Below are 14,210 nucleotides of genomic sequence, written 5' to 3' on the forward strand. Positions count from 1 at the left end.
GGAAAAAAACAAGTTGCAGCCACTGAATGCACCACCCCGTGTGAGACAATGACCATTGAACTGTCCCGCAGATTTTCCAGCACTTTTTAAGATCTACTGCTGAAATCGCTCCCCGTGTGACAGCGGCATTCAAACAAAGCGCTACTTGAAATCTTTGGCTGGCACAATATGTATTGGTAGAAGTGAATGAAGCTCAGCTTGTAGGGGGTATGTGTGGTCCTTTCACTGTTTGTTTTTTTCTATGTTCCAGAAATGTAGCTGGAGACTGTTTGTTTCATTTGAGCAGCGAGACTCCCGAGGGCTACGAGAGCATGTCTGTGAATCACAGAAACAGACTCACTGTTGCTACTCACTCGAGTGATAACCTTAAGGCTGTATGACACAGCCTGCACGGTCAGTGGTAATTTGCTGTTGTCAAAACACCCCCAGCATACGTAAGTTTATACGCTTCCAAACTCCTGCTACGTTACGGTCCTTTGTGATTTGACACGGACACTTTTTTGCTCTTTGCGAACGGATTTCAAGGCAGAAATAAAAGTCGCACAGCAACCACAGTTTAAAATCTCTCATTTATTGAGTCTTTTATTTCAATATTTTAATGATTTATGTTTAAAATAATATAACCTTAAGGTTTAAATGGTTTGGTTAATCCTCACATATTGCTTGCTTGTGTGAGCTGGGTATATACAACACATAAAGACTAAGAATTTGCATGCTGAAGCGAGGCAATGCAATGGTAATTATTTCTAAAAATCTTGCTTCTTGGCATGGTAACACTTTAATTATGAAGTCTCCAAATTAACTTTAATTACAATCGTTAAAGGGACCAAAAAAAGTAAGTGAGACTGGATGAAAACAATAGTTTTTTCCCCATTTTGTAATTTTGTCACGCATGTCTATTCAGAGCTCTTATAATGTCTCTTATAATGTCTTGCTGTAAGATATTTATCACATTCACTGTGCAATTTTCACCATCTTACGTTTATGTGACTACATTTGTGGGTAACATTTGCTAACTAGCACTAAACACAGTCCAGAACTGACCCCACTTTTTCAGTTTTGTTGGTATTTAGTTATAAATGATTGGTCGTGCTGACTTTTGTGGCGCTGAAATAAATGTGATTGGAAAGTTGTCACAGTTTATCCCCACAGTGTCATGAATTTGGACCCAATTTCACGACATGTCTATCCAAGAATACTAATAAGGCCAGATTTACTAACACATTGCACGTCGCACTGTTTGGAAAACAGTTCAAATTTTGTGAATCACCCATAAAACTAAGCAAACCTAAGCAGATCTACAAAAGTAGCGATGCAATACGATGTCTGTGAGGTTCATCTTCTAGGAATTATGGTGCTCATTTACGTAAATGTGAATCTTTCACTGAATGGAAACATTTTACTGAAAATTTTACCTAGAAAAGTTCAATGAATCTCCACAGACTGCAGGATATATTCTCCGGGGACCACGAGTAACCACAGAATGAGTGACATTGCCATACATGTTTGATCCTTGATGTTGTTTTTGTTTCTTTGGGGGTTTTTTAATCCAAATGAACAAATATCAACAATAATTCAATTTTTTTTCAAATCTGAAAATAACTGGTTCCAGTATTTAGTTGGATGCGCCTGGCAGAATCAGGCAGCAGTGCTGCATAATATCTTGTTGTTCTCCCCTGAGAAATCTCATCCACTGACATAACAATGAATGAGCTGAAAAAAGAAAAACCTCATCAGCATCATTTCATTTTTCTGTTGAGTAAGAAATCTGGCAATAAAATTAAATAGAAGGTATAAATGGACAATAATGGCACCTTTCCTAAGGCCAAGACATTCTGAGGAACTGTTTTTGTCTTTAATTATGGCAGAGCTGTTGATTGCAAATTAGCCGCAGAGCTGAGCTCAGCATACTTAAATTGATGTACTTTAAAGGTCAGTGATGATAAATATGGAATTAAAATGCTCTATCGCGTGTGTATAAAGACACAAACTAAAAATGAAAATCTCAAACGCTCGGGATGACCAACCCAGGCCTGCTTACCGAAAACAAAGAAAGATCTATTTTGCCCTCTGAGTGCAGCTTTGATCGGGGACGACCCTCCATCGTACTGGAGGTGGACGATATTGATTTCCACCCCAGTATATCAGCAAACTGATATATCAGCCTGTTCTGAATGCGAGCACACAAAGCAATTCACGACCCTCTATCGCCAAACATCACATGAGCATTGTGACTGATTGCTGTGTCTCATGTCCGCTCAGCTAAAACACACACATCCACGCACTCATGGGGCCCACTCTTCATCCTCAAGGTCAAGAGCTGCTGGGGGGCCAGGGGCTCCTCACTGACGACCTGATGGGGTTGACACCGCATGACCCATTGTGCGCACGTGTTGATCTGTCCCAAGCGTTGCCTGACAGCTGCACGTAAGGCAGGCGTCGCCCTAAACCATCAATGCATTTCAATGAGAGGATCTCAACATGTCTGTGTGTGTGTGTGTGTGTGTGTGTGTGTGTGTGTGTGTGTGTGTGTGTGTGGCAGGAGGGGGCAGGTAATGTAGCAAGCAGGGGACTGCAACAACACTAAACACATTTGCAGGCTGGACGAGCCTCAGCCACGTGGAGTGTGTAATCCAAAACCAGGCCAATGATTATCTCCCCCTCCCCACACGAGCACTGACTCAATTCTGATTTATGATTCGAATGAATATTGATTTTCCAGGAGCTCCCCCCCACCCCCGATTCCTTCTCTCTTTCCTTCCATTTCTCCTTTTAGCAAAAGAGTGAATGATGTATGTGCATTGATTTCCAATCAGTTATTTTTATTCTCATTTTATTTAAGCTTGGACAAATTTTCCGTGGCCCCAGAGGAGAGCAATGCATCTCTATCAATAGCTCTGTGCCTCATTACTAACTGGCCTTCTGATTGTAAGCAGGCAAATAATGAGTTTATTTCTCGAGTCAGCCACGTCTGCTCCAAGATGCCGCGGACACAAATTTGTTACCCAACAGCGTTTGACACTGACACTTAAAGTAAATTATAACATCAGCTCATTTATCTTGTTTATCTGTTGTATATAAATGTCTAGTGTGTTTGCATGTGGAGCTAAAGAAAAGGCTACTATTGGTGGTTCATTTTCTAAAATTCATTATTCTGCAGGTAGTTTAACTATAATTGTGTCATTGGTGCTGTGGCTTTAACTTTACACACAAGAGGTGTGTTTGTGTATTTAATTGCTCATAAATTTAACTTCTCATTTGGTCATTTGCCCGATCACATTCCATTCAGTTTGATTTATATAGCACCAAATCACAACTGCAGTCACCTCAAGGCACTTTATATATTGTAAGGTAAAAACTCTACAATAAAACCGGACCAATCAAATGTCCCGCTTTAGGCAAGCACTTGGCGACAGCGGGAAGGAAAAATTCCCTTTTAACAGGAAGAAACATCCAGACGTGACAAGCTGGGATCGAAGGGAAGGAGACAGGACAAAGGACACACTGTGGAAGACAGACAGAGATTAATAATAACTAATGATTAAATATAGAGTGGTGTATAAACACATGTGAATGAAAAAAGGTGCGTGAAGAAGAAACACTTCACATCATGGGAAGCCCTTAGTTTGCAGCCTAGGCCTATTGCGGTGTAACTATGGGAGGATTCAGGGTCTAAACCCTTTCAGCCCAACTGTAAGCTTTTTTACAGTAGAGAGGGTGTCTGGTTCCTGGATCCAAAGTGGGAGCGGGCCTGAAAGCTCCCAATCTACTTTATATATAATTCACACATAAAGTGATTTTCTCATTTCATACTTTTTTGTAGCTGGTTGGACATTCCAGGTGTTCATTGCAAAGGCAACACACGAATGGATTCACCATCATCAGCTCCCATTGGTAAATGCTTCAATTACTCGTCTCGAAGCTTTCTCGTGATTGGCCCACTTTGTGCCAAAAATGACTGCTTCACCTGTCAAAGACACAAGTCATGTCCCTTAAAAAAATAAATCTATCACTCTTTAAAATTGTACATTGTGTCACATTAAACTGGAACAAAACGTAATATCATTGCTGCATTGATTGCAGCTTAAAAAAGGCAGTGAAGAACTGCCTCGTATTCTTTGTCATTTCCAGCAGGGAGCAACTCCTTGGTTTCATAGTCGTGTGGTTGTGCAGAAATCTGAGGGAAAACAACCGTTTGGCTCACTTGCTCTGAGTTTATGAAACACAACCAACATGTTCAACTCGAGGCTTCAGGCTGGGACTTCTCTAAGCAGTGGCCGATGTCATGGTGGCCACATCTGACTTTTGTATACAGTCTGTGGCTGCAACTAATAAAAATGTTCATGTTTGGCTGTTCTTGATATCATACCCAATTTATCGGTTAATCCTCAGTCTATAAATAGTTAAATGTCCATCACAAGGCAAAAGTGACATCATTAGATGTTTTGTAAGAACTAAGCATCAAACTTTTTAGATGTAATCTATGTTAATCAGATACTCACGTCCAGTCATAACTTACAGGAAGCTGATAAAAAAAACTGGAGATCAGCCTAATCTCTCTTCCCAAACCCACTTTTAAAACACATCAGTAGGTCTCCACTGCACCCAGGATATTCAGAAAACCCCATAGAACAACTCACTGATTGGGTTGACAATGATTCATTGAAATGGGTCATCCTGTAATTGCTCTTTCCTGTGGCTACTGGCTGGGCTGGGATTACATAACGATGATAAAGCTCCGGACCTGGCCTTCTGAGATAAAAGCTGCCATGCAGGACCCCGTGCATTCTCTAAATGCTTCATCTAAGAGGTCTTCTGAAGGAAGTGATTACTGCGGAGCTGCCCACTATTGCTCCGACGGGACCCGGCGGCGTACTCTGTTATTCATCAAACGGTGTAAGCTCTGGCAACTTCGGAAATGCGTGAATAATGAAGCCGGGCATATTATTGTACGATGATAAGCCGCACATTCTGTTACATTTCACTCGGTGACAAAAGAAGTTTTAAAAGCTCTTATAGAATGGACATGTCTGCTGAGTCCTGGAGGGGCCACAATGAATAGCCCCATTAGTAACATCAAAGCAGAGTGGAATTCTTTTGCAGGGCTACTGAGGCCAGCTCCAGGCTTCACAAGACATCCCATTGCCATATGACCAAATCAGATGCTCTGGGTGACCAACGTGACCTCACAGCTGAGAGCAGCACAAAGGGCGCTCAGTTGTCTATTCGGGCCAGCGACAGAAAAATAGTGCCACTTAGAACACAATGCAAGTCCTGTGTTGTGGTGTTGTTTATCTCATGAGGACCAGCTGTGCCAGGCTGTGCAGCAACTCAGTGCTGTGAACTTATGCAATAGCTGCAGGAAGGAGATGCCTCTGTGGCACGCGAGTAATTCTCCAAAGAGGAAATGATAAGAATAAAGCTGGGTGACGTAGAGTAATGGCCAGATATGTGATGGAATGCTACTGGAATGAAACGTCATCCGCGAGATGACAGGAAGGAATTTTGTGTTGGTGTAAACTGTCACGTTTCTCCTTTGATAAACACAACTATGCGTACTGTTAGAGTCTGCCTACACTAAAGTATAGGTATGTGAAAAGAAACATCCAGACTATGAAAAATGTTAGTCTTGTCTGATAGTGTTGACTGTCATGCCCTTTTTTAATTTTTTTTATAGCCTATAGCACATTTAAACAACAGAAGCTGACCCAAAGACAGGCACATTTAAGTTTTAAGTCTCAAGTAAAAGAAAAAAAAAAAGTTTACAAAGACAAAAAGTTTGCTTTCATGTTAACTAATTACTGTGGAAGTAAAAATCGCGGTGACTTAGAGTCATTAAGATGCATTCAGAATTCATCGTATAAATCATGACGCACTCCTCTCCCCTACAAAAGCTGCCTTTATAAGTTGAAAGTATCGGTATCGGCAATACTTGGGGCATATCAAAATGTGCAGTATGGCACAGCACTAGTACTTCTCACTTCTCATATTAAAACAAAAGATGAAGACAAGTAGTGGAACTATTCTAAAAGTGTGTTTTCCTCACTTCCTGTCTACACAAACACAGGGCACAGCAGTGCAAAGCTAGGCTCAAAGATTTGGTTAAATTCCCGCCTAAACATGGTCTAGAATGATCTTGGGAATAATTGAGTGTTAATTTATACAGGATTTTCTCCATGTATCATAATAATTAAATTGGGGTAAAACAAACTCTTTAACTTTGGGGAACTACTGTTGAATATTAATTCTGCGTTGTGCTCTTTTAAGTGCAAATTAGGGTTTAAAAAGATACTTTTAAAAAAAAACCCAGTAAGGGCTGCACTTGTCAAACCTCAACCACAGAGTGCAACTTTGATCTTCCTTCAGTAAATCAGCGATAAAGCAGAAGTCTACATGAATGTAGTCATAGAGGAGAACTGAGGACTAATGTTTCCTCTAATGACAGCGTGTGTCGTGATAACATAATATCCTGCCATCCATTAGTCACCGTGTCCCAAGACACGTCTTCACCGAGTGGAACTTTCAATGGCTCTTGTCAACACAAGCACTTCGCCACAGTTACGGCCTTGAAGACAACCCCCTTCAAACAACACTGTTGCAACTGCTACTTGTGACAAAAGTTGCACACATGTACACAAGAGGTTTCGCCACAGAAGAGAAACTGTTTCGGCTCACATGCGCTGTCTGTGGCGAAACACCGTCGACAGAAAAAAAGACTACGGCGAAAAGAGCCCGTCGCTAGTTATATATATGAGGCTATAAATACCAGCCAATCAGAGACGAGCCACTGAGAGTTAAACGAACCACTTAAAAGCGGAGATGAGTTAGCGGACCGACGCGATTGGTCGGCTGTGATATCATTCGCGGGCCCTTGCTCTTCTCGTCGCTGATTGGTGGAAAGGGAGGCGGGCGTAACTGGTGACGACGAGGGGGCGGCAGAGGAGAAGAGGGAAGGAGGGGAGGGGGCATCGAGGTTTGAAGAGGGAAGTTTGCAGAGCGCAGTTGTTCCCCATCCAGTGTGGTGCAGTGTTTGCAAATACCTTGAACGAGAGCGAGAGAAGAAGGAAAGGGGGGGATTGACTGGCTGACTGACGCGCGGAGTCTTCTTCTGCTGCTGCTGAGTACAAGTCGTTTGCATCGCGGAGGGATCGCTGCTGTGTCTTTCACTGGGTTTTCTGCCTGAGAAAAATATATTTAAGTGCAGCTAAAACAAATTTAAATAATAAAAAAATCACAAGCTCGGGGAAAAATGGATGTTCTACCCATGTGCAGCATCTTTCAAGAACTTCAAATAGTTCACGACACGGGCTATTTCTCAGCCTTACCGTCACTGGAGGAGTACTGGCAGCAGGTGAATATAAGTTAATGTATCCGCTAGCAGCTCTTTTTTTCCACTACTAAGTCTCAATTTGAGCCTGTAAGGCAAAGCGGAACTGAGCAGATTTCATGCTCTTCTTGCTGTAACACATGACACGGCGGACAACTTCAAATGTATTTATATGTACTATGTCCGTGTATGTACTCTGATAACGGTTGTACAAAAACAGGCTCCCGGTGCTTAGACGGATCCCGTTTCATTTTCTGTTTGGTTCTGAAGTTTGTGGCCGGCTGAAGTGGATCAGTGTGTCAGTCTGACAGCTGGAGTCCGAGATGAATGGGGAGAGAGTAACTCGAGCAGAATCGGCGTGCTGCTGCGTTCACTGCCACTGCTCTGTTTGGAGCACGGCTTCTGCTTGTTTTTCGGCCGATGCTTTCAGGGCACTGGGGTGCTTCTGTCAACTGCTGACACATGCTGGCGAATGACAGCGGTTGTGGGAAGGAAGTGCAGTTTGAAATCAGCATGAGAGTAGAAGATGTCGTTGTCGGTGCTTTTCAAATCACATGGTTATAAGTCTGTTGTGGGATCTGCGTTATACGTCTCTGTGCTTCAGAGCATTTGCTTTCCTTTACGAAACAGATGTTTGTATCATTCTTGGGATTTGAATGGGCTCCACGGCATAACGATATCAAAATGTCAAGCCTCGGCCAATTACTCCTCCTCCTCGCATGAGTAGACACCAGCACAGCTGGAAAAATGTAGTGTAAAAGCTGCAGAGGCCTAGAGGAGAATATTTATAAAAGCTGCTGTCTCAGAACTCTTCTAATGACCCCCTCCTCCTCCTTTTTTGCTTTTTAACTTTAAGGGCCCTGTATAAGTTAGTAAATTTAGAGTCAGTGAATCTTTTCACAGCTGGGGCTTGGAGGGGCTGACAGTGAGGGGAAGGACTGATTGCGTGACAGCGGTCCTGCATGAGGACAAGCAGCTGAAATGTTGGAGGGGGAAGTTGAGCGGCTTCCTTAAAAGGACTCTATATTTGTTGAGTGAGTCATTGTGGAGTGCTGAAATGACACTGCACGTTTGGCTGCAGGAGAGCTCAGAGCTGAGGCTGCTCAATGAACTCCATGTGGTCGCGTCGTGTTATGATGCCCAATCAGAGGTGGAGGGGGCTGAGCTGAGCAAAGGAGACACATGATTAGTGACGCTGGCATCAGGAAATGCAAATAATGGCGGTTTCTAGAAGCATGTGTCTTTATTTTTTCACCAAATTGGCCATCAAAAGTTTAAAGTTTTGAAAATCGGGGCTTAGCTTTTAAGACGTATATCAGCGTGCGTCATGTGATACAAAGAAGCAGCAAATATTGGTTGTTTTTTCTTTAATTTTCCGTTCATTGCTTAATCAGTGCAGCCTCATTACTGCACATGCAGAAATAGCAGAAATTTGCTGGTTTCCCGCTGTAAGCGTTTAGCAAATATTCCACCAGCCAAAAGCATACTGGGGATGTGCGCATGCATGATTTAAAAGGATTTCCCCGCTCGCAGAAGCATTTTGCTGCTGTGAGTGAATGTGCTGTGACTCATCTGTTCTTACTGTGTCTTTTTCTTTTGCATTCATCCAGACATGCTTGGAGCTGGAGCGCTACCTGCAGAGCGAGCCTTACGTCTCCACATCCGACCTCAAGTTCGACAGCCAAGAGGACCTCTGGAGCAAGCTGATCTTGGCCTGCGGGGATAAGGCCAAGGCCGAGTCTGACCCAAAGGCCCACGAGGAGGACAATCAGGACAGCCAAATCTTGGAAACCAACAGTGTGAATTCAGACGCCAGCAGCGAGGCTTCAGACAGTTCTGAGGAGCTCTCGCCCACTCACAGCTTTACCTCCAACCCTCTGGGCTCTGTCTTGGTTGGCTCTGGACCTTTTAGCCCCTCTGTCATTAGCACACCTCCATCCTCTCCCGAGGCCAACTCGGAGGCCAGCGGCGCGATGAGCAGCTGGGTGAGCACGCACACCGAGTTGCACTTGCCGGTCAAAATCAGGAGCGGCGGCGTGGCAAAGAGCTCGGAAAAGACGGGACTTGCATGCGGAGACGCATCTCCGGACGGCAGGAGGCGTGTGCACAGGTGCCATTTCAACGGGTGTCGCAAGGTTTACACAAAGAGCTCCCACCTAAAAGCACACCAGCGCACACACACAGGTGAGTCCTGGCTCTATCTGCCCCAGAATAAAAACAGAAAAGGGGGATACAAGGAAAGGCAGTACTTTCTTTAAAAAAATAAAATCTCAGATTTTATTGAGTCGATGCCAGGAGTGCTGTTAATTCACTCTTCCACCTTAATGGCATCGTCTGCCCATTGTGTCATGTAATTAAAGGTCCACAGTGCATGATGTCCTCAGCTGGAGCGCTGAGTATTAGCTCTGCATGGCTGGATAGCTAAACTGTGACCTAATCTATCTGGAATGTGACTGACTGAGCCAGAGAGAGAGCGAGGAGGGGGGGTTTTACAAGGGGGAGGGGTTGCACGTAGGAGATAAAAGGACTTCAAAACAGATTGGGTTTCACCATGGGAAAGGGGAGACTGGCTGAGGAGCCGGGGGGACTGAACTGGGAGGTGCTTTGACTGGTCATTCCAATGTCCCTTGTGTTTGATCAGCAGTGTGAAATTGCACTTGCGGCTTCTTCTTTTTTTCCCCTCCCTCTGTTTTGCATTTTAAATATCCCACACATTCAGCCACACTGCAGCACTGTTGACATTCTTGGCATGTTTCGAGCTGCATGCACGGAGAGCCTGTGAGCCAACAGGTTCAGTGGTATCCCAGGTTTCAGACAGCTTTGTCAGCCCGTCTTCCTGATTGATTTGAATGAAAGAAACAAGCATGTCATCACACCAGGAGGAAATGTTAGCGCGGGTTTTAACCAGTCTTCTTGTTTGCTCCCGCAGGTGAGAAACCATACAGGTGTTCGTGGGAGGGCTGCGAGTGGCGTTTTGCACGAAGCGACGAGCTGACCAGACACTTCAGGAAGCACACCGGGGCAAAGCCATTTAAATGCAGTCACTGTGACAGGTAAGCTGGGCTGTTTATCTCCGAGCATCGTCACCGGGCTTCTGATAAGACTGCTTTTGTTCTCATGGGATCTGATTTTTAATTTATTATTTTCACTTCCCATGCATCATCCTAGCAGTGATGCTTGTCTTTAGACTGAAAGCACATTCGTGTAGCCCAAAAAACTAGTACTCGACTAATGAATGGATCGCTCTGATATATCGGGTAATGCTAACTCAGTATACACATGTTGATATTTTTGGCCAGTTTGTCCAGTAAAAATGTGACATAGCATATTTCAGGCCCAACAGAAGCTTATGAGTCAGATGTCAAGATTGCTTGTCTGCGTTGATGTTTGGACTCTAATTTTTAGAGTCTTTGACACAAAAATCAGGAAAAGCCAGGCTGCAGGAAAAATGAAGCAACTGGCTTCTTCATATTACGAATTTCTCAGTTTAGGTCTGCAGATTGCAACGACTATCTTCATGCCCTACAGCGTGCCTCATCCAGCATCTTACTGACTTTCTCTCTCGCCTCCCCCCAATCTATCCACAGATGTTTCTCCAGGTCTGACCATCTGGCTCTTCACATGAAGAGGCACATCTAGAGCGGGGTGAGCGCCGAGCGACGCCACAAAGTGGGGGGAAAAAAAAGTTTTGAAAAGGGGAGAGGAAGGAAAAAAAATGTAAACAAACGCCGCCTCCCGACCAGTCTCTTGGTTGAACTGTCCCAGAGCAGGGTGGCGGGAGAGTGTTCCAGCCAAAGCATGCCGTTTTGCACCATACTGAAACCCAGTGCCTCCGGGACCTCTCTTCGGAGAAAGGCGCTCTGAAGGTCGTCTGTTGCAACAAGAGGACAAAATCATGGATGGGCAAGTTTTGTTTTTTTTTGTTTTTTTGTTTTTTTGTCGGTTTTTTCTTTTTGTTTTTTTTGGATTGAGAAGGACTTAAAACACACACAGACACACACAAAAAGACAAAAAACTAAACAAAAAAAACAGAAGAAATAAAAAGAAAAGACAATTAAAGAGTGAATGATTTGTACGTATGGTGCATGATGTTTTGGGGACATCTCCCAGACAGCAGATACACTGGTACTTTACTAAACTGTCTGAGGCAAGCATGTGTGCACTGTGAATGTCTGCGATTGGCTACCAGACCCCCCTCCTCCCCATCTGGAAGAGAGAGGAGAGGAAGAGGAGAATTTTGGGGGGTAGAAGAGATGGGATTGGCGGATGGGCTGGTACCGATGTTGCTGTGGACTGAGCATTCTGGGAGAAGCATTCCGCTTGTGTTTCCCTGGTGGCGGTGTGAGGATGAGGCAGGGAGGAAGCTCCTGCCTGCCTGCCTGTCTTGTGTGGTAACCAGACTTGGGTGAGGGAGGGGGGGGCGCCCTGCTTCTCTGAAGCTAGCGAGGCCTTGGGTTTGACCAGAGCCAGTGACAAAGAGAGAGAGAGAGGTGCTGACATGTCACCTTCTGGTCTGTGTAACCTAGGGACCAAAACACCCCCCTACACCCCTCCCCTCTCTTGGTCACTGTATGACAGGAGCTTTTTTTGGTGTTTTTGGTGCAGCTACTAAATGTGCAATGTGTTATGTAGCCTGGTTTATTATTTTTTTTACAAGCTACAAAGCTCATTTGTAGTCCAATTGTATAAGCTGTGTGCTTAGAGGTATAACACAACTATACTATAACTTCAGTATCATAGACAGGTGTTGCATGGTTCTAGGGTTTCTTCATTTCCTGTTTCCACTGTAATCAGGACTCCAGATAGTTTCAATAAAAGTGCAGCTAAACGGCAAACAGTTAAATGTTACAATATTGTACATAAAGCCTTGACGATTTCCTTTTTTTTTTTTTTTTTTTTTTTTTAAATATATATTTTAACACTTAAATCCATTGCCTTCATTCTGGTTTGTCAGATCACCCCTGCTTGCTAACGTTCTCATTCATTCTTTGCCTTGAGGAGTCATTTTGGGGTTTTTTTTGTACTTTCTTTCTAATAATGCACTGTTGACCTTTTAATGGTGCCTTATGCAAGTGACTCGGCCCTCTGGGGTAGCCGTGGTTTTGCTCCCTTTGGGGTGTCACATTTGTTGTCTGGGTGATTTGCGAAAAGCTTAATCAAGGCTCAATTACAAATGAAATTGCACCTACTTTGTGTTTAAACTCGTTTTTTCTGGCAGTTAATTTGTTGTTTAAATGTAAATGTTCACAAAAGTACCTTTTCTGAGTCAACTGCCTTTTTTTTTTTTTTTTTTCCCCGTCTCTTTTTGAGTCGGAGCATCAGTTTAGTCGATGTAAATGCCATTAATTTAAGTTTGAACTTGTACATAGGACAAATGCTGTATGTTTAGAGCACTTAAATTCATTTATTAAAGATGTTAACTACTGTGTAGTATGTACTGAAGTCCATCACACACAGTGCTGCTCCTCTCATTCACCGGTGTCCTTCCCCACCCCACCCCGGTTTGACCACCCCCCTTTCCTTGTCCCTGCATCCCTTCGAGTGGGACTGAAGGGGGGAAAAAAGCTAAAGATTTATTGTAATTAACAGGCTGCAGTCGGACAGGCCTCGCCTTGTACCGCCTCACAGTAATGAATTGCTAAAGGCTTTGTTGGCATGGAATCTGTCACAGACTGCTGACTGTGTAGGTTGGTTATTGACCTGTCTGGAGAGCTTTGTTTTAGCCAAGCTGCAACAGTATTATGAAAACCACAGGAGTGAGCCGGGTGGGGTGAATGGAGGCTCTCAGGATCTGGGAAATTTGGCCACAAAAAAAGCTCATCAAAGTTTCTGTTTGGAGGTGGAGCGAGAAGGACCCTCAACGACAAAGTAGAGCCCAACCCCCCGACTCCCAAACCGCTCGGGCTTCTACCGATTACTGCTTTAGGATAAATCTTTGTGCGGCACTGTCTCTAGGTCAGCGACCCGGCTGCAGGAATCCAATGTCGCAGCAAGTTGCAGAGCGGCATGCTCCGACATATGGATTTCAGATGAGCGGGCACTGGAGACGGGGATGAGTACAAACTTGAAAGTGCTTGCTGCGATAGATTTTGGGAGCGCTGGCAAGGCCTTTGGCAGGCAAAGAGCAGGAGCATCCATTCTGCGAAAACAGCAGCCGATACTGTTCCAAGTGATAATTGAGCCTTGATTCAGCCTCATGCTTTTTTTTCTTTCCTTCTTGTCTTTGCTCGCATTTCTTTTTTTTTTTTTCACATCTCCATCATCACTTTCATCTCCACTACCCAAACTACTCTGTCTCACACACACACACACAGAGCTCTTTGTTCTCTCAAATCTTTGTATTAAAAAAAAGGAAAAAAAAAACTTTTGTAAAATTGTTATGTTTATGCTTTATGAAATTTTTATTTGAAATTGTTTTGCAAAATTGTTATATTTCTGTATGAATGTATTTTTTATTGGAATAAGAAATTCTTATCTGACCTTGGCTCGCCTCCTTTGTCTCATTTGTTGATTCTCCTCGTGAGTTATGCTTTACTACTGTGAAACCCTTTTTTTTTTTTTTTTTTTTCATTTTTTTGGGGTTTTTTGTAAAAAATTTTCCATTTCTTCTTTTGGCTGGAGGAATATATTTTTAACTTGCCCTGCAGCTACACAGATCACATTAGATCAGAGCTGTGGTTGAAACACTGCATACTTTGTTTCTGAACAACCTCGCCTCTTCCTGACTCGTACATACCTTTGTCTCTTGAATGACCATCTTTGGAGAAGCTGGCTCTCAAACACAGAAACCTTGGTGGCAAACATTCAAATTTTTGCTTGGTTTTTTTTGTTTTTTCTTCCCACCCCCAGAAAAGTTTCAGTAAAATCCCGCTACAGCGGTTTC

General features: G+C 43.6%; 1 protein-coding gene across 1 annotated transcript; it reads left to right on the top strand.

Annotated features, from left to right (window-relative positions):
* The first annotated feature begins 6,966 nt into the window (after positions 1-6,966).
* On the top strand, positions 6,967-13,811 carry klf6a (Kruppel-like factor 6a). The gene is made up of 4 exons (XM_040018741.1): positions 6,967-7,351; positions 8,938-9,511; positions 10,257-10,380; positions 10,915-13,811. Exons 1-4 carry the CDS (start codon positions 7,250-7,252, stop codon positions 10,964-10,966), a joined length of 852 nt encoding a protein of 283 aa, XP_039874675.1. The 5' UTR covers positions 6,967-7,249; the 3' UTR covers positions 10,967-13,811.
* Positions 13,812-14,210: the final 399 nt, after the last annotated feature.

This window comes from Simochromis diagramma, unplaced genomic scaffold (assembly GCF_900408965.1).
Source record: "Simochromis diagramma unplaced genomic scaffold, fSimDia1.1 OVJJ01000717.1, whole genome shotgun sequence".
Classification (NCBI taxonomy): domain Eukaryota; kingdom Metazoa; phylum Chordata; class Actinopteri; order Cichliformes; family Cichlidae; genus Simochromis; species Simochromis diagramma.